The sequence below is a fragment of the Euprymna scolopes genome, chromosome 39, assembly GCF_053919585.1.
Source record: "Euprymna scolopes isolate OS-2025 chromosome 39, ASM5391958v1, whole genome shotgun sequence".
Taxonomy (NCBI): Eukaryota; Metazoa; Mollusca; class Cephalopoda; order Sepiida; family Sepiolidae; genus Euprymna; species Euprymna scolopes.
The window spans coordinates 77,045,762-77,071,327 of NC_136520.1; the positions used below are offsets into that span (position 1 = coordinate 77,045,762).

Below are 25,566 nucleotides of genomic sequence, written 5' to 3' on the forward strand. Positions count from 1 at the left end.
TTATAATCAAATGTGAGAAAATCGAAAGACATTAAACGAAATAATGTGTTAAGAAGGCATATATTCGCAAAAGAGATTTTATATATTTGTTTAAAATGGAAGTTTACAGCAATGAGAAAAAAACAATGTTCGTGAATATTTTTAGAGTTCTTGTAAAAACAACGGGATTCATTAGCTGAGACATTGGAGTCTGAATCGATTAATTAAGAGCCGTCGTGTGTTTCAGGGGTCAGAGTTTAGTTATCTTCCAGAAAGACCATTTAAAATAAAGAGAATAAAAAAAAAGCTTTTATAAACACCCTAATCTATAAACCCAACCTCTAAACCCTTAAAGCCTAAACATGCATATTTTTTTATTTCTACTGAAAAGGTTACATCACTATATTTTCTATATCTTGTTTTTAATAAAATAAAAAAAAACTATTAAAGAACCAGAAAAAGGATTTAAAAAACTTGCCTGTTTTGACGATAACATGTGTAACATCTTTGGAAAATTGCAAAACAAACTTTCCGCCAGCCATCGATGCCAACATTTTTACCTGATTCTGAAAGTGATAAAAAATAAATCAATATTAAAGTCGGCCATTACAAGATCACTTGCGGTAAAATCATTGTCAGATTCAATCAAGACGACTCAAACTGTCTTCATAAGTAAATTCATTCACGTGGGACTGTGCGCCAACTGCTAGACAAAGTTATTTCCATGGTTTTCTTTGCCTTCGGGTCATGTCATCGTTTTTCACATTGCTAGTTGCCGAGAGAGGCATGCACAGGTTCGTAAGTATGAAAAAATAAAACCCAAGACTGTCTGCAAATTGTCTGTCTCCAACTGTTGTAAACTTGTCGCAAAATTCATTTGCACTCCTAAAACTTTAAAATATATTGACCGATCCTTTGTTCCTGTTAGCATCACATCTTGATTAACAATTCTATTTTGGATTTCTTTGTGTTCCTTTGTGAACAACTTCATATCTATTATTCAGCTGATGGACTTATTTTTTTCTTATTTCATTCTATTTTTTTCTTTCTTTAACTTCCTAACATACAGGATGGAGTTCATTTTAAATCCTCTCATATCTTTCATCATTCAAATGATAATCTATCCATCTCATTAACCCTTGTCCTCTGGTGTTTTTTATCCTTGATAAGTGGTGGCATTAGTAAGAAAGAAAAAAACTCAATAAAAAATAAATAAAATCACCACCACTCCAATCCCCAATAATGCACAGTGCCGGCAAAAAGAAAGTCTGCACTTGTAAATTTTTTTTTTTTTTCAAAAACTGCAAATTTAAGCTAAATTTAATGTAATTGTTTAAACAAACTATACCTCATTTGATTGGCATTTTATTCTTCTATAATTTTACCTGTTCATATTTGACTTTTAATTGAAATATTCTAGTGTTCACATCAATTTAAAAAAATAACTTCAAATTAAGGAGGCAAAAAGAAAGTCCGCAGCAACAAATTCACTTAAAACCAGCTTAAATTATTGCCCCTAAATCAATTTAAAATATCCACAAACAGGCAACGTAACATTTAGTCCATATGCCACGACTTTCTCTTAGTGATCATCAGAAGCTCATGAATCTCCACCTTTCTGGTTTATCCAATCGAGAAATCAGTCGCAGATTGAAATGTGATAAGAAAACGGTACAAAAGACTGTGCAAAAGCATCAAAACACCGGCAGTGTTTGTGATGCCCCTAAATCTGGTTGTACTAGAGTTACTTCTAATAGGAAAGATAATGCTATCAAGATCTGCAGCTTAAGAAACAGATTTGAAATGGCTCCCCAAATCCAACAACAGTGCAATCCTGTTAAAAAGTGCTCTCTTTCTACTGTCAAGAACAGATTGAAGGAATTTAATTTGTGAGGATATGTTGCAAGACGCAAGCCAATGATTTCTGTAAAGAACAGAAAGTGCCGTCTGGACTTTGTCAGATGCAATGAAGATCATGACTCTTCATATTGGTCAAAAGTGCTTTTTAGCGATGAAAGCAAGTTCAATATGCTAGGCAGTGATGGTAGGCAGTACATCCGTCGGAGGAAAGGCAAAGAAAATAATCCTAAGTGCTCAATTTCAATGCTTCAAGGTGGTGGAGGTTCAGTTTTGATGTGGGGGCATTATTAGTACCAATGGTCCAGGACCTATAGTTCGCTTGCAAGGTTGAATTAATTCCACCAAGTACATTAATATGTTGACTGAACATTTTCTACCCTACTTTGGTCGGAATTTGAATGATAATCCCATCTTCATGCAGGATAATGCTCCCATTCACACAGCTGACAATGTCAAGAGATTCCTGGAAGAGCATGATATTCCGTGTTTTGATTGGCTTGCACAATCTCAAGAACTCAATCCTATCGAAAACATATGGCATTACATCAAGCAACAGCTACGCAATGATAAAATTTCAAATTTGGAAGAACTTTGGACAAACATTAAAAAAAAGTGGGATGCCCTTTCCCCGGTGTATTGCTGCAGTCTAATTCAAGGAATTCCCAAAAGATTGCAGGCTGTCAAATTGCGGAAGTGTTATGCTACTAAATATTAACTAGTTAATTGTTTTCCTGTTGTAGTTGTGTTGCATTTAAATAACAATTTTCCTTTGTGCGGACTTTCTTTTTGCCTCCTCAATTTGAAATTATTTTTTAAAATTGACGTGAACACTAGAATATTTCAATTAAAAGTCAAATATGAACAGGTAAAATTATAGAACAATAAAAGGCCAATCAAATGGGGTATAGTTTGTTTTAAAAAGTTACGTTAAATTTAGCTTAAATTTGCTTTTTTTGAAAAAATTACAAGTGCAGACTTTCTTTTTGCCGCCACCTGTGTGTGTGTGTGTGTATATATATGGGTGTGTGTGTTTATGCATATAGTTACATTTGCCGCCTGTGTATATATTGTGTATAAAGATTAATAAATCATTTTCAAAAGGAAGATTTTGTTTGTTCTTGTTCGAACTAATTTATACTTTACAATTATTAATCTTTATATTCAATATACATACACACATATATATATATATATATATATATATATATATATATATATAGATATATAGATAGGGCATGCATGCATATTAAAATGGAAATGAAACAGGGAGAGAATGGAGGGGTCACTAGTTAGCAAGTGCTAAAACAAAATATCACAAACATAACGCAACTTGTGAACTCATTAGATTCATTTTCTCCACACGCAACAGAAATCGCAAAAGAAAAATTCAAGTTACACTTTTAGTGGCGTCTGATTTAAACAACATTTTTCATCAGAATTTACAGAAAATCTTTGCATGTTGTATTATTTGGATTCTTTCTGACTATCAAAAGAAAATATATATATATATATATATATATATATATATCTTTATTCGATTGGCAAAATTTTAGAATAATTATAAAAAAGTGAACCATATCGTAAATTCAATCAACTAAAAAATGGAAACCGGGGTGAGGAAAAGAAAAAAAAAAAAAAAAATATATATATATATATAATGGGGCAAGTTATATGTACAATTAAATAAAATAAATAAGTCGATTAAAAAACGATCGTTAAAATATTAATATGACCCTTGAAAATGTTTGTCTGAACGAAAAGCGCTTTGGGTATATTTTGACGATCGTTTTTTAATATATATATATATAGATATACATGATGCTTACAAAGGGAAGGCTTCCTAAGACGTACGTGAACAGTCTCCAAGACTTTTAGATGATATACGAAGTGAGCTCGACTCAATACAGAGAAAGAGTCAATGCTGAAGATCATTGCACAATCCCGACATTTAATAAAGTGTTCCATTATAGCGGATTCATATGTGTTGTTTACAGTGTCGGTAGGTAGGAATGTTCCATTCCTGATTTTGCTTGGTACATGTTGTTGTATGCGAGTTTCCAATTTCGAACGTCTTTAAAATTTCTCCTCTATTTCCCTATTTTATTTTTTAGTCGCTATCCATTTTCCTTTTCTCCTCGGTCTTTTTTTTTTTAATATAAAATGAATTCTGAAGAAATACAGAAATTGAATTCCGAAGAAATACGTCTTCCCTTCATGATTGCCTTAATATATATATATATATATATATAAAAGTTACAATAAGTTTACTAAGGTAATCAAAATGGTAAACTTAAAATATATTATAAATATTAAAGAGTTAATATTTACAAGTAAAATAAACTCAGCCAGATGTAAAAAGCTCAATAAAACCGAAAAGGAAATAGAGCTTATAATATGAACAAATGATTAATAAAACATGTTAAAAGACATCTTGAAAAAGAGTTAAAAACATATTTAATTTTAAAAAAAGGAAGCACAAGATAAGTGGATAGTCCTTAATCCGCGGAGTTTCGAAGAAATACTCTCCTTCTCATCAGAGGGCAGGAATTAGCAAAATGCAGGATCGAATTTTGCATATAAAAGTATTTAATGAAACTACAAGTAAGTCAAAGATCTTACTTGGTTAAAAAAAGGGTGAGGTAAGGGGAACAGGAGGCAAAAGAAAAATAATAAAAAGATTTCACATGAATGGATAGTCCGGTGAAGGGTAAAAATCCAAAAATGGTAAAATCTAAAACGGTCGAATTTAAAATTTCAATCCAATGGGTAAATTCCAAATGGTCCAAAATCATCCAAAATGCAGAGTTCCTTGGAAAAAAGCGCAAATAGAATGAATTTCAAATCATTAAAAGAAAAGCACTAGAGATAATATTTAAAACACGTCTGTCTGTTTTTTTCAAGATGTCTTTTAACATGTTTTATTAATCATTTGTTCATATATATATATATATATACTAGCAGGGGTGCCCGGCGTTGCTCGGGTGTTTGGAGGTGTATGCTGTGCAAAAAAAGCAAAAAAACAAAAAAAAATGGTTAATTTTTTAAAACTTTGACCCCTATTATGACCCCTTAAAATTTATAGTTTTGGGCTCAAATCACTTTATTAAGTTAGATCCAGGTTCAAGGAACCTATATCTAAAATTTCAAGTGTCTAGACCCAAAATTGTCGGAGGAGTTTGGTAGAGTTCTTAAAGGTCAAATCGTTGAAATTTGACCCCTTAACAGCCAAATTTCTGGCTGACACCAGTCACATCGATTTTCCCAAATTTCAGTACCCGGTATTTCAAATTTCGAGTCTATAGACTAAAAACTGACAGAGTTATTGCGTAGGGAAATGTACACAGACAGACAGACACACAGACAAACACGTTCACTTTTATAGATATATAGATATATATATATATCAGTGATGGGACGATTTCATAAAAAATTCTTGATTCTGATTCTTTATAAATCTCTAAATATTTAACTATAATGTTGTTATCTTTTCCTGACTACCATAAAAACACGTCAAATGTGAGTATATTTTATCAAACACCTCGTTTCGTTTTTACTACTAGTTTGAAATCAGTAAATTCATTTCATCATTACTCTCAGCAGTGGAAGATTTTGCTTTAAACAAAATTAAATAGAAACAGATAATTAAATGGAATCGTTTTTGGCATTGGAACATATGCACAAATATTTTCGAGTCCGATGCCACCAAAAGTCCCAATTTTTCCAATTCCAATTAATTGTCCCAACGCTTTATATATATATATATATATATATATATATATATATATATAACTACATCATTTACTCACATAAAATTAATATACGAAAGTATAGATTTATGCGTAAACTTTAAGTATTTACTTCAAAAATGCTCAATACGTAGGTAGAGCTAGTTAGTAATTTATAAAATATATATGGCAATTAAGCTACACTGAATATTCAGCGTTTCATCCACTCTAGGATTCGTCAGGCTTATGCGCCTAAGCTTGACAAATCCTAGAGTGGATGAAACGCTTAATATTCAGTGTAGCTCAATCGCCATATATATTTTATAAATTACTATATATATAGATATATATATATATGTCACACGTTATATTATGGGGCTCTAAAAAGAATCCTGTTGTGTAATGTGTATGTGAATATATTCCATAACGACGTACATTCTGGTGTAGTTCAAGTGGCACTTTCAGTTGAACACATTTTTCATCAAAATTTTAAGAAAATCTTTGCATGCAGTATTATTTGGATTCTTTCTGTAATCATGCGTATTATTTACATATTTTGGCCAATGTAACCTCCGACCTTCTTTAGGTGTATCTTGTCGAACTTATGAATCTTTTTGTCAAACTCGGAAATCTACACAGGATTTTTAACATAATTTTTTATTTAATACAGAGGAAGGGAGAGGGGACACAGCCGGCTCACGTTCTAGCAACCATGATTCGCAATTGTATTTTGAATGTCATCCACGCAAAGAATTGAACCTTCAACCTCCAGAAGAGTGTAACTTTACAACTAAATTTTACTGAGTATTTTATCCGTTACACCATCTTTTTTTTTAATCATGTCTCTTATTTTAATCATTCACAAGCCTGGGTGCCCGGCGTTTGGAGGTGTGTGTTGAGCAAAAAAAAAAAAAAAAAATGGTGGCAGGCAGGCTCGAACCCGTAGCGCGAAGGAGGAAAAGAACGTTTAGAAAAAAAAAAAAAAAAAAAAAGTGATGCCTTTACCATTGCGTCCATCGCCAAACCGGAAGTGGTGAAGGCTTAAATTAAGGCTAGTCAATTGAAAAAAATGTTAGCAAAAAAAACCAAAAAAAAACGACTCCACCCTGTAGAAAAGTGCCTGGTTGAGGGTGAAGGAATTAATGTTTTTAACCAATTTTTCGATATTTGTCATCTGAAGGGTCAACCTTCAAAACGATACCGATCTTGTGAAAATTCATTGCTTCTGTTGAACGTTTGAGGTAGATATACAAGCATACATACATACATTTAAACAGACAGGCGAGATTTATATTATAGATTTATATATTTCCAGGTTGGTTCTCTCATCTCCTGCTTTTATTGTCTTTTATTTTCCTCATCTCTCGTCTATATCTCAGAGTCAAATTGCATCTGCCCCCCATCACCTCACCTCAAGAGCACCATGACTCCCTATTAAAATATTTTTCTTTTTCCCCCCACACCGAATGCACCCCAACACACGTAACATTAGTTGGATTTGTTTTTACTTTGCACGTAAACTATACGAGTATTCGTTTCTCATTTCCGTTCAGTTTTCTATTTTTGTATCTACTTAGTTACTGCCTCCTGATTAATTCGCATGTTCCTCACTAGGGGGCACTGTTTGCTTTTATTACAGGCTTGTTAGGATTCCAACATTTCCTGTGTTAATTTCATATTTTCTAGATCGCTTGCTTTTGAAATTCCCTCCCTGCTCCATTGACTGTACCAACATGCAAAAATATAAATGTAATGTGAACAAATACCTATACAACGCTCCACTTGGGTTACTCCGCTAAAAATCTGGGCTCTAATCAAACTAAGTCATATCTCAGTGGCAGTATTCCTTGTTTGGGGGTGAATAAATTTTTTTTTTTTTTTTTTAATTATGAAGGCCTGTAGGTCACTCAAGGATAATGGTTGATGAATGTACAGTGATCAGTGAGACAACAGCATAATGATCTTGGTAGAAATTGGGTAGAATCTGAATACTTAAGGGAACACTCTGACAAGAACTTGTTTACATTGGACTTGAAAATGATCATGTTAGCTGGAAAGGAAGCCCACGGTAGAGTTCCACAGGTGGGCAGTTCTATGAAACAAACTTAGTTCATGGAATTTACATTTAGATTTAAGCATAGATATTAAGTGGGGAAAATTGTTGACAGTGGTTGTAGCTAGACGAGTGTTTGGTGGTTTGTTGTGCATGCTTTGCAGCGTAGGGGGGGGACCATAGATTGAAGCTCAGTCGAGCAGTTGCCATGAAAATAATGAATTAATCTGTTCTTGGTCAAGCTGATGCCTATACAGAGCTTTACATTGTGAATGAAACAGTCACATTTGTGAGTGATTTTTCAAATGGCGACTAGAAATAATGATGTGCTTATCTTTTGGCGATTGTGTTTCTTTCACTGACAATCTTCCAAAGCTCATTGCTGAGTGAAAAATGTTTTCGACCTTTATTTTTTTGTTTTAATCAAAACAAACAAAGTCAAATTATTATTAAAAGTTTGATAGAACAATATACTTTTCTTTTTCAATCAGAGAGAAAGGCCTCCAGAGAAACGAAAAGAAAGCATTTTAATCGTCAACGTGCACATACATTAAAGAAAAAGATCACTTTTATCACGCTCTCTAGATTAATAGAGAACACAAAGTTTCTGCTATGCGTAAATAGATCATTCATTCGTATTATTTCGACACTCCCTCTGCTTACAGGGAACGGACTGTGTTGACGAGCACGAATATACGACCATACAACGAAGCGTGTAAAGAGACATGCTCTCGGATCTTCTTTGCTCCACCCGACGCCACCTTCACATGCCCGAACTCTGATTGTACCTGCGGCTGCAGGATTGGATTATTCAAACATCAGCAGACTCATAAGAAGAAGATCAGCATCATTAGATGACGATGGACAACCAAGAAGATTATTTCAATTATTCAAACTGTTGTTCTCATCTTCTTATTATTTTCACAACGTTTTAGCCGATGTAACCTCCAACCTTATTCTGGTGTATCTTGTCAAACCCTGAAGTATTCACGGAATTTCATACAGAACCCTTTTATTATTGTACGGACGTAGCATGCTCTTGTTCCATCAGCCATGACTGGGTAAAAGTTCTAAGTAATTCACAATCATATTTTGAGTGTTGCTCGCATTGAGAATTGAACCTTCAACCTCCAGAAGAGTGTAACTTTGCAACTAAATTTTACCAACTACTTTACCCACTATGCCACAGGTCCTTGCAAAGGTCAGAAGATGGAAACATTGTGCAAATCACACTCAAGAGGAAAACAGTAGTCCAAAGAATCCAAATAATACGAATAATCAATGCTCACCTAAAAAATTCAGACATTCATCATCTGTTCATTCTTAAGGAAAGTAAAATAAAGATGTTAGAAAAAGCGAAAAAAAAAAAAAAAAAAAATGAAAAGAGAAAAAACTAAAAAGCTGGGAGTAAGGTTTTCAAAACACACATTTGCTATTTTATAACACGTGGGTGTGGCAGGGTCTCTTTCACTCTAAGGGCATGGAATCAGGTTTTTTTGTTTGTTATTTCTTTTACAATGAACAGCCGCTAGAGAGAGTGAGATGAGGGGAAAAAGTGAAGGTTAAAAATTGGAGAGGGAAAGAGGAGAGGGAAGAGGAAAGGAGAGAGAGAAAGTAAGTGAACTAACAGGAAAGAGAGAGAGAGAGAATGAACATATGGAGTGGAGTTTGAAGTAACAGTGGAGAAAGAGAGAGTTTCAACTAATGGGAGAGAGAGTGTGAACTAATGAGAGAGAGAGAGAGAGAGAAAGTGAACGAGAGAGAGAGTGAACTAATGAGAGAGAGAGAGTGTGAACTAATGAGAGAGAGAGAGTGTGAACTAATGAGAGAGAGAGTGTGAACTAATGAGAGAGAGAGAGAACTAATGAGAGAGAGAGAGTGAACTAATGAGAGAGAGAGAGTGAACTAATGAGAGAGAGAGAACTCATGAGAGAGAGAGAGAGAGTGAACAAATGAGAGAGAGAGTGAACTAATGAGAGAGAGAGAGTGAACTCATGAGAGAGAGAGATCTCATGAGAGAGTGAGTGAAATGAGAGAGTGAGTAAACTCATGAGAGAGAGTGAACTCATGAGGGAGAGTGAACTCATGAGGGAGAGGAAGAGTGAACTCATGAGGGAGAGGAAGAGTGAACTCATGAGAGAGAGAGAGAGTGAACTCATGAGAGAGAGAGAGAGTGAACTCATGAGAGAGAGAGAGTGAACTCATGAGAGAGAGAGTGAACTCATGAGAGAGAGACAAAGAGAGTGAAATAATGAGAGAGAGAGAGTGAAGTAATGAGAGAGAGGGTGTGTGAACTAATGAGAGAGAGAGAGATTGAACTAACGAGAACAGAAGAGAGAGAGGGAAAATGAAACACTAAAAAGATGAGAGAAAGAGAGAAAATCAAAAGGAAGACATAAAAGCTAAGATGCATAAGGATAGGATGATAATTCGTTAATGAAAATCAATGTTAAAAATTGGGGGGGGGGTCTTGAGCTGCTTATTGCATCAACCATTTTAAAAACAATGTTAACAAGATATTTCACCTGCGACACCTGAGTAACCACACCTGGTCCCTTACAAGTATTACTAGTGCTTTTGGAAGGGCATCTTTGAGTATTTTTACCATCTATGAAGCGAATGTACCTTTAGAACTAAGTGGCAACACATAGACACACCTTAAAGAAAACATGCATGAGTGACAGAGGGAGAGAGATGAATGAGAAAGAATGTGTATGGGAGAGAGAGAAAGAAAGAAATCAAGAGCGTGTAAGAGAGAGAAAAAGAAGAAACAAGAAAGAGATGATACAATGGGGGGGCGGTAAAAGAAAGGCTACGAAATAGAAAGAGAGAGAATGTGAGAGAGAGAATAAAGAAAGAAAGAAGGAAAACAAGAGATGAAACAAGAGAGAGGTAGAGGATATGAGAGAGGGAGAAAGAACTTGTGAGATAAGACAAAGACAGAGGGGGGGGGGCAAAAAAGAGAGGGCACAAGAGAAAGAGAGAGAGATAGAGGGGGATATAAAAATACAAAAGAGAGAAAGTATATAAACCGGAGAGAGTTAATGAACAACTAATCTCACACGTATGTAACGTTAACAAAGAAAGATAGCTGTAAAAGGAGATAACTAACGTGGCCGCTGAGGGTTCCTAGAAGCAGGATAAGAGCTAAGACGAAAAAAATATGATTTTTATATTCTGGCAAGCAACAGGCGATGTTAGAAGGCCGTAACGCTGCGTACATTATCTACTGCGTAGACATGCAATTTCTTTCAACATTAGCACTTCCGACTCTCAACTTGCAAGGCTTTTTTTTTCTTTTTTTTTTGCAAAGTTTTTTTTCTTTTTCCTTTTTTCGCAAAGCTTTCACACCTTTTGCCAGCATGACGCCAAATCTCGCAAACTTTTACCCATTATTTCAGATTACAAAGCTTTCACACCATGCACTTATCTTTCATTTTCAGATTTTTCTACAAGCACATCACATTACATCTACAGGTGCTTTCAATAAGTTTCCAGACTTTTTTTTTTTTTTTTTTTTTCATATAAGCACTTTTGTTTAATAGTACACACGTGAAACTCTAGTCCCCTTCATAGTAATCTCCTCTGGCTGCAATGCACTTGTACCGTTCTAACATCTGAAAGGCCTCGTGGAAGTCCTGTCATGTTAGCATGTCAATGACCCTCGTCACAGCCTCTTTCATCTCCTTAATTGTCTCATAACGACAGCCTCTAAGTTTTCTTTAAGCTTAAGGAATAACTAAAAGTCACAGGGAGCAAAGTCTGGACAATAGGGAGGGTGAGAAACTTTTGATGTCCATCTTAGTCAAATGGTCTGTGATAAGGATGGGGTTGCGAACTGGTGTATTCGTGCAAAATCTTCCATATCTTCAGTTCCTCGCGAATAATTTTCTGAACAGTTGCTACACTGGCATCAAACTGTGCATTTATTGTCTCTATAGACACACAACAGTTCTTATCCATGAAATTATTATTTGGCCAATTAACTTTGCTGTTCTGACTTCCTTACTCCTATCACATTCCTCAAAAAATCCCTGCCTATCTTGAATCTCTTATACCACTCAAAAACTGATACTCGATTCATGAAAGATGGTCCAAAAGCAGTCTTAAACATTCCACATGTTTCTGTTGCATTTTTTTTTTTCAAGTTTAAAACAAAATTTTATTGCATATCGTTCTCCTAAATTGTCCTCGCGTTCAGATTGAATTTTTTAAATTCACCAGCTGTGACAATCAGACTTTAGTGGCGTGTACTCCAATAACTGCTGTAGCTGTTCATTTGAACCTGAAATCAGAAAATTTGGTCAGTCATCTCATAAATATAGCAATATCATACTGAATTTTCAAGAGTCTACGACAATTTTAAATGCCTGTAAAAAAAAGTCTGGAAACTTATTGAAGGCACCTCGTATTTCTCTTCATCTTTCTGTTCCACTTTTTCTTGTATAGTAACTAGTGGGGGTTGCTGTTTAAAGAAAACAAACAAAACGAACTTGGCTGCCATCAGCCAGAAGCGAACCAAAATTTTGTGAGCAAAAATCAAATAAAACAAGTAAAAAAGCAAATAAAAAAAACAAAAAAAATGCGACCACTAAGGCACAGATGTTATCATGTGCAAATTTAGCTTTCTAAAACAAAAGAACATAACGGCTCGCGCATATCTGATCGCCCTTCACACACAACATTTTTATACAAAGTAATTGATAATTTTTTGTTCAATTGTTCAATATTATGTGTCCGAAAGATCGCTCCTTCTAACGATACTGCATTTGTTCCTGTACGATGTGGATGACAAGTTTTTAGCGGACAAACACACACAAACACAAAAACACATACAAATACAAACACACAAACAAGCACATACAAAAACACACGCACAAACACATACAAAAAAACACACGCACAAACACATACAAAAAAACACACGCACAAACACAAAAATACAAACACACACACAAATGACTAAGATTTATATAATAGATGATTTCAAAAATTATAACAAAAAATATTACTTGTGTATCACTCGGTAGAATTGAAACCAGAACGACAGATGAATATGAAAGTTTAAAACATAAGTGACTTTGAGCTATGAATGTTTAAATTTGAAAATGTGCAACAGAAATGTTTTATTTGATTTACCCTACCAAGATCAATTGTTTTCTTTTGAATTTTGAACCCTTAGCAGCAATTTTTACTGACTAAAAACCAAACCGAAAGTGTGCTACAGGTCCAAATACCCTATATATCAAATTTTAACTTTGTAGACTAAATATTCAGAGAGGAGTTTGGTACAGAGTTTTTGCACGCACACACAGACAAGTTCATTTTATATAAATTCATTTTATTGTTTTTTCACACAAAGCAAGGCACAGTGTCTGATGTAGGAGGGGACTACCATCTGGGACATAATTTGCAGGGACACTATGTAGGGAGTTGAGCAGCAAGATATCTGTTTACATTACACTTGAATTTCTGCATGTCAGTACAGTCAGGGAAGTAGGAACCCTGAAGGGAATTCTAAAGTCTAGCAGTTCTAGGGAAGAAACTATTAGAGTAGAAGGTATTTGGAAAATATATATATATTTTTCCATATATATTAGTTGCCTTAAGAATGGTGGTGACTATGTAGAAAAAGAAATTCTGGAGCACAAAAGGTTGCTTGTTTTAGTGGAACTACTCTCGTCTTTGTAGCGCTTCAACTTCTTGAGGAGGCTTTACTTTTGGAACGTACTTTACCTCAGTTATAGTTCCAGCAATAAATTAACTATATCAAACATGTTTTATATTTTTTCTCGACTTGATTTAAAATTCTTATCACGTTTACACAAATTATTCCACTATGAATAACTATAATGTCAGCAATGTCTACATCCAATGTGCCTCTATCTACATCCAATGTGTCTGGCAATTTAATGAGCATTCACTTTTGTTTGCCCAAATTCATAGCATTCACTTTTGTTTGCCCAAATTCATAGCATTCACTTTTGTTTGCCCAAATTCATAGCATTCACTTTTGTTTGCCCAAATTCATAGCATTCACTTTTGTTTGCCCAAACTCATAGCATTCACTTTTGTTTGCCCAAATTCATAGCATTCACTTTTATTTGCCCGAATTCATTGCATTCGCTTTTTTGTTTGCCCGAATTCATAGCATTCGCTTTTGTTTGCCCAAATTCATAGCATTCACTTTTGTTTGCCTGAATTCATAGCATTCACTTTTGTTTGCCCGAATTCATAGCATTCACTTTTGTTTGCCCAAATTCATAGCATTCACTTTTGTTTGCCCAAATTCATAGCATTCACTTTTGTTTGCCCAAATTCATAGCATTCACTTTTGTTTGCCCGAATTCATAGCATTCACTTTTGTTTGCCCAAATTCATAGCATTCACTTTTGTTTGCCCAAATTCATAGCATTCACTTTTGTTTGCCTGAATTCATAGCATTCACTTTTGTTTGCCCGAATTCATAGCATTCGCTTTTGTTTGCCCAAATTCATAGCATTCACTTTTGTTTGCCCGAATTCATAGCATTCACTTTTGTTTGCCCGAATTCATAGCATTCATCATCATCCATATTATTTGGGTTCATCAAACTACTGCTCTCATCTTGAGTGTGATTTTCACAACGTTTTGGTTGATGTGACCTCGAATCTTCTTCACGTGTATCTTGTCGAACTCAAGAATGTTTCTTTCGAATTCTGGAATCAGACTTTTGAACAGGATTATGTACTCAAGAGGGTAGCATGCTCTCGTTCCATTGTTCCCAAGAAATTCGCAATTATATTTTTTGGTCGGCCACACTGAAAATTGAACCTTCAGGAGAAAATCACTTTTACAATTGATTTTTTTTTTCAATTACTCTAGCCACTGCGTCATAGGTCCTTGCAGACAGTTTTAGTACGAATTTTGAGAACCGTATTTTATTTCTAGTTGTAAATATCACTAATTATTACTACTTCCTAGGTTATGAGGATTTTTGAAGCATAAAAACAATGTTTTTAATATTTAATATTTTATTTTTTTATATTTCAAGCAGTCCTACGTCCTTGATCACAAAAAAGTAGCAAAATAAAAAATAATGTTGAAAAAAAAACTGGAAATTTGTATTTTGGGCAGAGTTCATTTCTTGCAACAATGTTCGAAAGAGTTCACGTGAATTATTTTTATTATTTGTGGAAGAAGAATACTGTATTTGTTTTTTTAATTTTTCAACCCATTAGCGTTCATTTCAACCGGCAAAAAACAAACGCAACTGATTTGAATATGTATAATAAATTAGAAACTGAAACGTGCTGAACGGCAAACATATTAATACAAATAAATCCTCACTATAAAAATCCGGAATGCTTCAGATCAACAGACGAAGCCTAACATTAAGATACGAGGACAAATATTTAAGAAACACAAAAAAAATCTCATTAATTTTCCGATACATCATATCGCTGTAACGCATCTATTTCAGTCTTGTCATAAAAGGAAAATCCTTGACTCGGAAGTTTCCACTGGAAAATCTTATTAAAGCCATGAAAATTTCAAAAGGTTCTTTGCAAAGCACCTGTACGGATATTCTGGAAATAAGAGGCCCTGGGAATATATTAACACCTCACAAATGATTCAATCATCAAAGGAAGCTGTCAACACCTGAGTTTGGGACAAGGGCGAGGAGTATGGCTTACTCCAGAAGGAGAGGGAGCATGGTTGGTGTCAAGGATGAAATTTTGTCCAATTTTAAAGCAAGAATTGTATTAAGTTTAGCTTTTAAATGTACGGTTTTTATATTTTTTTTGTGTTTTTTTAAACATGGTTTATGTTTGAAATCTGATTTGAAAGAAGGAATTTTCTCTTTTTAGAACCAATGAAACGGAGAGATGGAGCAAGAAAACGAGAGTAAAAAAGAGACAATTATAAGGAATGTGAGAGTGCAATAGAGAGAAGAAGAGAATAATAAGCAGAGAAAGCAAAAGAGAGTGTGCATGAGTTCGAAAAAAAGAGAGCGTGTTCGAAAAAGAGAAGGTGTTAATTAAAAAGAGAGAGAGAGTGTTAAAAAAGAGAGGAAGTACTGAAAAAAGAAAGAATGCTTAAGTAAAAAGGGTGTTTAAATAAAAAGAGTGTTTAATAAAAAGAGTGTTTAAATAAAAAGAGTGTTTAAATAAAAAGAGTGTTTAAATAAAAAGGTTTTGTAATAAGAAAAAAGGTCATTTAAATAAAAAGAGTGTTTAAATAAAAAGAGTGATTAAATAAAAAGAGTGATTAAATAAAAAGAGTGATTAAATAAAAAGAGTGTTTAAATAAGAAGAGTGCTTAAAGAGAAGGGTTTTGTAATAAGAAAAAAGGTCATTTAAATAAAAAGAGTGTTTAAATAAAAAGAGTGATTGAATAAAAAGAGTGATTAAATAAAAAGAGTGATTAAATAAAAAGAGTGCTTAAATAAAAAGAGTGATTAAATAAAAAGGGTGTTTAAATAAAAAGAGTGTTTAAATAAAAAGAGTGTTTAAATAAAAAGAGTGTTTAAATAAAAAGAGTGCTTACATAAAAAGGGTGTTTAAATAAAAAGGGTGTTTAAATAAAAAGGGTGTTTAAATAAAAAGAGTGCTTAAATAAAAAGAGTGTTTAAATAAAAAGAGTGCTTACATAAAAAGAGTGTTTAAATAAAAAGAGTGTTTAAATAAAAAGAGTGTTTAAATAAAAAGAGTGTTTAAATAAAAAGAGTGTTTAAATAAAAAGAGTGTTTAAATAAAAAGAGTGTTTAAATAAAAAGAGTGTTTAAATAAAAAGAGTGTTTAAATAAAAAGAGTGTTTAAATAAAAAGAGTGTTTAAATAAAAAGGTTTTGTAATAAGAAAAAAGGTCATTTAAATAAAAAGAGTGTTTAAATAAAAAGAGTGATTAAATAAAAAGAGTGTTTAAATAAAAAGAGTGATTAAATAAAAAAAGTGATTAAATAAAAAGAGTGATTAAATAAAAAGAGTGATAAAATAAAAAGAGTGCTTAAATAAAAAGGGTGTTTAAATAAAAAGAGTGTTTAAATAAAAAGAGTGCTTACATAAAAAGGGTGCTTACATAAAAAGGGTGTTTAAATAAAAAGAGTGTTTAAATAAAAAGAGTGTTTAAATAAAAAGAGTGCTTACATAAAAAGGGTGTTTAAATAAAAAGAGTGTTTAAATAAAAAGAGTGTTTAAATAAAAAGAGTGTTTAAATAAAAAGAGTGCTTAAATAAAAAGAGTGCTTAAATAAAAAGAGTGTTTAAATAAAAAGAGTGTTTAAATAAAAAGAGTGTTTAAATAAAAAGAGTGTTTAAATAAAAAGAGTGTATAAAGAGAAGGGTTTTGTAATAAGAAAAAAGGTCATTTAAATAAAAAGAGTGCTTAAATAAAAAGAGTGATTAAATAAAAAGAGTGATTAAATAAAAAGAGTGATTAAATAAAAAGAGTGATTAAATAAAAAGAGTGCTTAAATAAAAAGAGTGATTAAATAAAAAGAGTGTTTAAATAAAAAGAGTGTTTAAAGAGAAGGGTTTTGTAATAAGAAAAAAGGTCATTTAAATAAAAAGAGTGTTTAAATAACAAGAGTGCTTAAATAAAAAGAGTGCTTAAATAAAAAGAGTGATTAAATAAAAAGAGTGATTAAATAAAAAGAGTGTTTAAATAAAAAGAGTGATTAAATAAAAAGAGTGATTAAATAAAAAGAGTGTTTAAATAAAAAGAGTGTTTAAATAAAAAGAGTGCTTAAATAAAAAGAGTGCTTAAATAAAAAGAGTGATTAAATAAAAAGAGTGATTAAATAAAAAGAGTGATTAAATAAAAAGAGTGATTAAATAAATAGAGTGATTAAATAAAAAGAGTGTTTAAATAAAAAGAGTGTTTAAATAAAAAGAGTGATTAAATAAAAAGAGTGTTTAAATAAAAAGAGTGTTTAAATAAAAAGAGTGTTTAAATAAAAAGAGTGTTTAAATAAAAAGAGTGATTAAATAAAAAGAGTGATTAAATAAAAAGAGTGATTAAATAAAAAGAGTGTTTAAATAAAAAGAGTATTTAAATAAAAAGAGTGATTAAATAAAAAGAGTGATTAAATAAAAAGAGTGTTTAAATAAAAAGAGTGTTTAAATAAAAAGAGTGTTTAAATAAAAAGAGTGATTAAATAAAAAAGAGTGTTTAAATAAAAAGAGTGTTTAAATAAAAAGAGTGTTTAAATAAAAAGAGTGTTTAAATAAAAAGAATGTTTAAATAAAAAGGGTGTTCAAATAAAAAGAGTGTTTAAATAAAAAGAGTGTTTAAATAAAAAGAGTGTTTAAAGAGAAGGGTTTTGTAATAAGAAAAAAGGTCATTTAAATAAAAAGAGTGTTTAAATAAAAAGAGTGTTTAAATACAAAGAGTGATTAAATAAAAAGAGTGATTAAATAAAAAGAGTGTTTAAATAAAAAGAGTGTTTAAATAAAAAGAGTGTTTAAATAAAAAGAGTGTTTAAATAAAAAGAGTGTTTAAATAAAAAGAGTGTATAAAGAGAAGGGTTTTGTAATAAGAAAAAAGGTCATTTAAATAAAAAGAGTGTTTAAATAAAAAGAGTGCTTAAATAAAAAGAGTGATTAAATAAAAAGAGTGATTAAATAAAAAGAGTGATTAAATAAAAAGAGTGATTAAATAAAAAGAGTGATTAAATAAAAAGAGTGATTAAATAAAAAGAGTGATTAAATAAAAAGAGTCATAAAAAAAAAGAGTGTTTAAATAAAAAGAGTGTTTAAAGAGAAGGGTTTTGTAATAAGAAAAAAGGTCATTTAAATAAAAAGAGTGTTTAAATAAAAAGAGTGATTAAATAAAAAGAGTGTTTAAATAAAAAGAGTGTTTAAATAAAAAGAGTGATTAAATAAAAAGAGTGTTTAAATAAAAAGAGTGTTTGAATAAAAAGAGTGATTAAATAAAAAGAGTGATTAAATAAAAAGAGTGCTTAAATAAAAAGAGTGATTAAATAAAAAGAGTGCTTAAATAAAAAGAGTGATTAAATAAAAAGAGTGTTTAAATAAAAAGAGTGATTAAATAAAAAGAGTGTTTAAATAAAAAGAGTGTTTAAATAAAAAGAGTGTTTAAATAAAAAGAGTGTTTAAATAAAAAGAGTGTTTAAATAAAAAGAGTGATTAAATAAAAAGAGTGTTTAAATAAAAAGAGTGATTAAATAAAAAGAGTGATTAAATAAAAAGAGTGATTAAATAAAAAGAGTGTTTAAATAAAAAGAGTGTTTAAATAAAAAGAGTGATTAAATAAAAAGAGTGTTTAAATAAAAAGAGTGTTTAAATAAAAAGAGTGCTTAAATAAAAAGAGTTCTTAAATAAAAAGAGTGATTAAATAAAAAGAGTGTTTAAATAAAAAGAGTGATTAAATAAAAAGAGTGTTTAAATAAAAAGAGTGATTAAATAAAAAGAGTGTTTAAATAAAAAGAGTGATTAAATAAAAAGAGTGATTAAATAAAAAGAGTGATTAAATAAAAAGAGTGATTAAATAAAAAGAGTGTTTAAATAAAAAGAGTGTTTAAATAAAAAGAGTGATTAAATAAAAAGAGTGATTAAATAAAAAGAGTGTTTAAATAAAAAGAGCGTTTAAATAAAAAGAGTGATTAAATAAAAAGAGCGTTTAAATAAAAAGAGTGATTTAATAAAAAGAGTGTTTAAATAAAAAGAGTGATTAAATAAAAAGAGTGCTTAAATAAAAAGAGTGTTTAAATAAAAAGAGTGATTAAATAAAAAGAGTGATTAAATAAAAAGAGTGTTTAAATAAAAAGAGTGATTTAATAAAAAGAGTGTTTAAATAAAAAGAGTGCTTGAATAAAAAGAGTGCTTAAATAAAAAGAGTGATTAAATAAAAAGAGTGTTTAAATAAAAAGAGTGATTAAATAAAAAGAGTGATTAAATAAAAAGAGTGATTAAATAAAAAGAGTGCTTAAATAAAAAGAGTGTTTAAATAAAAAGAGTGATTAAATAAAAAGAGTGATTAAATAAAGAGTGATTAAATAAAAAGAGTGATTAAATAAAAAGAGTGATTAAATAAAAAGAGTGATTAAATAAAAAGAGTGATTAAATAAAAAGAGTGATTAAATAAAAAGAGTGTTTAAATAAAAAGAGTGTTTAAATAAAAAGAGTGATTAAATAAAAAGAGTGCTTAAATAAAAAGAGTGATTAAATAAAAAGAGTGTTTAAATAAAAAGAGTGATTAAATAAAAAGAGTGTTTAAATAAAAAGAGTGATTAAATAAAAAGAGTGTTTAAATAAAAAGAGTGTTTAAATAAAAAGAGTGATTAAATAAAAAGAGTGCTTAAATAAAAAGAGTGCTTAAATAAAAAGAGTGCTTAAATAAAAAGAGTGATTAAATAAAAAGAGTGTTTAAATAAAAAGAGTGTTTAAATAAAAAGAGTGTTTAAATAAAAAGAGTGATTAAATAAAAAGAGTGATTAAATAAAAAGAGTGATTAAATAAAAAGAGTGATTAAATAAAAAGAGTGCTTAAATAAAAAGAGTGCTTAAATAAAAAGAGTGCTTAAATAAAAAGAGTGTTTAAATAAAAAGAGTGATTAAATAAAAAGAGTGATTAAATAAAAAGAGTGATTAAATAAAAAGAGTGATTAAATAAAAAGAGTCTTTAAATAAAAAGAGTGTTTAAATAAAAAGAATGTTTAAATAAAAAGGGTGTTCAAATAAAAAGAGTGTTCAAATAAAAAGAGTGTTTAAATAAAAAGAGTGTTTAAATAAAAAGAGTGTTTAAAGAGAAGGGTTTTGTAATAAGAAAAAAGGTCATTTAAATAAAAAGAGTGTTTAAATAAAAAGAGTGTTTAAATAAAAAGAGTGATTAAATAAAAAGAGTGTTTAAATAAAAAGAGTGTTTAAATAAAAAGAGTGTTTAAATAAAAAGAGTGTTTAAATAAAAAGAGTGTTTAAATAAAAAGAGTGTTTAAATAAAAAGAGTGATTAAATAAAAAGAGTGATTAAATAAAAAGAGTGATTAAATAAAAAGAGTGTTTAAATAAAAAGAGTGATTAAATAAAAACAGTGCTTAATAAAAAAGAGTGTTTAAATAAAAAAGAGTGTTTAAATAAAAAGAGTGTTTAAATAAAAAGAGTGTTTAAATAAAAAGAATGTTTAAATAAAAAGGGTGTTCAAATAAAAAGAGTGTTCAAATAAAAAGAGTGTTTAAATAAAAAGAGTGTTTAAATAAAAAGAGTGTTTAAAGAGAAGGGTTTTGTAATAAGAAAAAAGGTCATTTAAATAAAAAGAGTGTTTAAATAAAAAGAGTGTTTAAATAAAAAGAGTGATTAAATAAAAAGAGTGTTTAAATAAAAAGAGTGTTTAAATAAAAAGAGTGTTTAAATAAAAAGAGTGTTTAAATAAAAAGAGTGTTTAAATAAAAAGAGTGTTTAAATAAAAAGAGTGTTTAAATAAAAAGAGTGTTTAAATAAAAAGAGTGTTTAAATAAAAAGAGTGTTTAAATAAAAAGAGTGATTAAATAAAAAGAGTGATTAAATAAAAAGAGTGATTAAATAAAAAGAGTGTTTAAATAAAAAGAGTGATTAAATAAAAACAGTGTTTAAATAAAAAAGAGTGTTTAAATAAAAAAGAGTGTTTAAATAAAAAGAGTGTTTAAATAAAAAGAGTGTTTAAATAAAAAGAGTGTTTAAATAAAAAGAATGTTTAAATAAAAAGGGTGTTCAAATAAAAAGAGTGTTTAAATAAAAAGAGTGTTTAAATAAAAAGAGTGTTTAAAGAGAAGGGTTTTGTAATAAGAAAAAAGGTCATTTAAATAAAAAGAGTGTTTAAATAAAAAGAGTGATTAAATAAAAAGAGTGATTAAATAAAAAGAGTGATTAAATAAAAAGAGTGTTTAAATAAAAAGAGTGTTTAAATAAAAAGAGTGTTTAAATAAAAAGAGTGTTTAAATTAAAAGAGTGATTAAATAAAAAGAGTGATTAAATAAAAAGAGTGATTAAATAAAAAGGGTGTTTAAATAAAAGGGGTGATTAAATAAAAAGATTGCTTAAATAAAAAGATTGCTTAAATAAAAAGAGTGCTTAACTAAAAAGAGTGTTTAAAGAGAAGGGTTTTGTAATAAGAAAAAAGGTCATTTAAATAAAAAAGAGAGTGCAAGCACAAAAATAAAAATAAAAAGCAATAAAAAAAAGAGTGCAAGCACAAAAAAATATTACAAGACAAGTATGAAGATCAGAGCAATAAGCAGAGATGAAGAGAGAAAGGTTATTCTTGCTTTATCTTCTCCTTCGTTTTCCATCTGATTTTTTCAAAATAAAAACTACAGTTTATTAAAAAAAAAATCACTTTTTTTAGCTCAAAAAACAACAAAAGAGAAATTGTAACTCTACCCAATGCATTATCCTAAATAAAAGTATGCGTGATCCGTTCAGAACTATATGGACATATTTGTATAATCACATCGACACAGCAGTTCTCAATTGATCACTGAGGTTAAGCAATATTGTGTATGGTAAGTAGCAGAGGGGTGACCATTTAGAAATACCAGGTGTTGTATGTAGGATGAGCCCGACACCTCCCCGCAAGAGCTGCAAAAGCCTAACATGATTATCTCCCCTAACAGGGATATACATGCGGCTGGAGACTGTTTGTGAATTTCATACTCCCATGAGATTTCCTCCTTCGACAGAAGCTGGTTCAACCTGCCTAAGGTGAGTGCCGCTTCAATACTGTACAGTAGTTACCATGGTTTCACTATTTATCCAAATACACAAGATTGGGGTCATAACACACGCGTGTGTGTGTGTGTGTGTGTTCTTTCCTCATAGGTTCCAAAACGGTTGAGCCTATCTTCTGCAAATTTCACATAAAGCTAATTTACATATCTGGCAATGTTCTTAGATATGTTTTCTACAGAAATTCATCTGATGAAAATCGAAAAAAATCCAATATAGATAAAGCAGAAGAATTTTTAAACGGCAATATTTTACGTTACACTGACCAAGAGAAATAATAAAAACTCAGCTGATCACTTCTTTTTTTTTTTTTTAAATAGAATTATTATAATCTGGAGATATAGCTCATTGGTAGATCATTCGACTACAGATCGAATGATCCCCTGTTCAAAGCCAGGTGTACCTCACCATTTTATTTTAATTGTTTCTTATTAATGCGTTCAATTTACGATAAAAGAAAAGGTATCATTTAAAATCGCAACAAAGTATTTCTTTGTTTGCATATTTTAATACTAAACATTAATTAGAAGTGACTTTTCCAGGGCATTCATCATCAAGCCCAAATATCAGCTGCCGTGATATTGTAAACAAACACAGAGCGAATTTAAGGAACACCATTATCATTCTTTTTTTTAGTTTATTTGCAAATTAGTTCACCGGGCAGATTATTCATCGTAATACATAATAATCAATAGAGGCTTGATTTTATAATAATACATATGCAATCTGCATGAATTAAAATATCAGGTTTAAGCGTAGTGTATGACCGGGCAACGTCGGGCAGCTTGCTAGCTAGTATATATATATATATATATATATATATATATATATATAAATAAATAAATAAATCACCCTTATATATGTTTCTTTTTAATAATAAACACATGACAAGTTAACAGTGTTAATCCTGTTTCTTCTTTTTCTTGTTACTTTATTTTTTAACGTCTGCCACATCTGGGGAAGTTGCCAATCAGACAGAGTTCAAAAATAGACTTGAAAAAGTCTGGATTGGAAAAAAGAATAAAATTGCTTCAGTCTAGAAGAATTTCATCTCATCCAAAACATATAGCATAATCATGTTGACACATCGGTTCTTGCTAGATCACTGAAGTTAAGCAATGTCGAGCCTGGTCAGTACTAGACGGGCGACCAATTTGGGAACACCAGGTGCTGTATGTAGGGGGAAAATCGACATTTCCCTGTAAAAACAATGTCATCATCTTTCTTAACAGGAATATACATGTGACTGGTGACTGCTTGTGAATTTCATAGTCCGATGGAACTTCCTCCTTTGGTTAAACCTGCCTATGGTGAATTCTGCTTTGGTACACAACAGTAGCTATATAGATATTTAAATATATAGATATATGGGGACAAGAGGGAGTAGTTGGAAAGTTTCCAAGATCCCTGGAGCAAAGGAGGATAGGAGTGTTTGGTGAAAGAAATCCTAAAAAAAAAAAAAAATGTTAATTCTGAAATTAGAAAATGCACAGTGGAAGCAAATCAGATTTTGAGGTGTTTATGTCAAAATAAAAAAAAATCTATCTTTAAAGTTTCGCATTCAGGAGTGGGAAGAAGGGGGTAGTGCCTGGGAGTGGAAAGATGGGGGGAAGTCAAGTTAATTGAAGAAAGAGATGAATAAGAAATAAATAATTAAAAAAAAAGTGGAGAAAATTTATTAAGAGATAGGAAAAGAGAATGAGGAAGAGAGAGAGAAGAAATGAAAGACAGAGGATGAAAATGAGAGGATGAGAGAGAAAATGTAGTGAGTGAAAGAATGAAGGGAGGGAGAGGAGGAGTGGAGAGAGTGAGGGAGAGAGAGAGGGAGAGAGAGAGGGAGAGAGAGAGAGTGGAGGAGTGAAGGGAGAGAGAGCGGAGGAGTGAAGGGAGAGAGAGCGGAGGAGTGAAGGGAGAGAGAGCGGAGGAATAAAGGGGGAGTAAGGGGGAGGAGTAAAGGAGGAGAGAGAGAGAGGAGGAGTAAAGGGGGAGAGAGAGGAGGAGTAAAGGGGGAGAGAGAGGAGGAGTAAAGGGGGAGAGAGAGGAGGAGTAAAGGGGGAGAGAGAGGAGGAGTAAAGGGGGAAGAGAGAGGAGGAGTAAAGGGGGAAGAGAGAGGAGGAGTAAAGGGGGGAAGAGAGAGGAGGAGTAAAGGGGGAGAGAGAGAGGAGTAAAGGGGGAGAGAGAGGAGGAATAAAGGGAGAGGAGGAGTAAAGGGGGAGAGAGAGGAGGAGTAAAGGGAGAGAGAAAGGAGGAGTAAAGGGAGAGAGAAAGAGGAGGAGTAAAGGGAGAGAGAAAGAGGAGGAGTAAAGGGAGAGAGAAAGAGGAGGAGTAAAGGGAGAGAGAAAGAGGAGGAGTAAAGGGAGAGAGAAAGAGGAGGAGTAAAGGGAGAGAGAAAGAGGAGGAGTAAAGGGAGAGAGAAAGAGGAGGAGTAAAGGGAGAGAGAAAGAGGAGGAGTAAAGGGAGAGAGAAAGAGGAGGAGTAAAGGGAGAGAGAAAGGAGGAGTAAAGGGAGAGAGAAAGAGGAGGAGTAAAGGGAGAGAGAAAGAGGAGGAGTAAAGGGAGAGAGAAAGAGGAGGAGTAAAGGGAGAGAGAAAGATGAGGAGTAAAGGGAGAGAGAAAGAGGAGGAGTAAAGGGAGAGAGAAAGAGGAGGAGTAAAGGGAGAGAGAAAGAGGAGGAGTAAAGGGAGAGAGAAAGAGGAGGAGTAAAGGGAGAGAAGGGAAGGGGAAAGAGAGAGGATGATGAAAGTATGAGAGGGAGAGAAAGAGGAAGATGGGTGAGAGGGGAATATGAAAAGGGAACTAATATGTGTAACCAGTGAGTTAAGAGTGCTTTTCAACTTGATGGCCTTATTATGTTCATACATTCTTTTCTTTGGGGAATGTTCAGTTTCATCAAAATAGATTTCCTCACAATTACAAGATTGTATATTCCTGCATGTGTGGAAGTTGTGCATTCAGTGCTTCTGTGTCATCAGTATTTTTTTTTTTTGTAATGAGTGATACAAAAACAAACGTACACATGAGTGATACTTATATACATAAACAAAAACAACAGGAATACATACTTACACAAAACACACACACACACATATATATACTGTGAAAGCAAAATGAAGATTGCAAAAAAGGTGTTGATGGCAACAAAAAGTGTATTTCATTTTACGTTACAATTGTTTCCGTGCCCGGTCGACAATTTCAAACATTATATCGTTTGAAAATTTTCAAAAACCAGCATTTCTTCAGACTTTATTATGA

The 25,566-nt window shown here is 31.5% G+C and overlaps 1 protein-coding gene across 1 annotated transcript in view; it reads right to left on the reverse strand.

The window, feature by feature from the left end:
- Positions 1 to 25,566, reverse strand: part of LOC145263927 (uncharacterized) — a 262,476-nt gene that overhangs the window by 94,716 nt on the left and 142,194 nt on the right. The window contains exon 11 of the mRNA XM_080121001.1: positions 458 to 545. Coding sequence (XP_079977127.1) covers positions 458 to 545 — 88 coding nt within the window. The remainder of the gene's footprint in view (positions 1 to 457; positions 546 to 25,566) is intronic.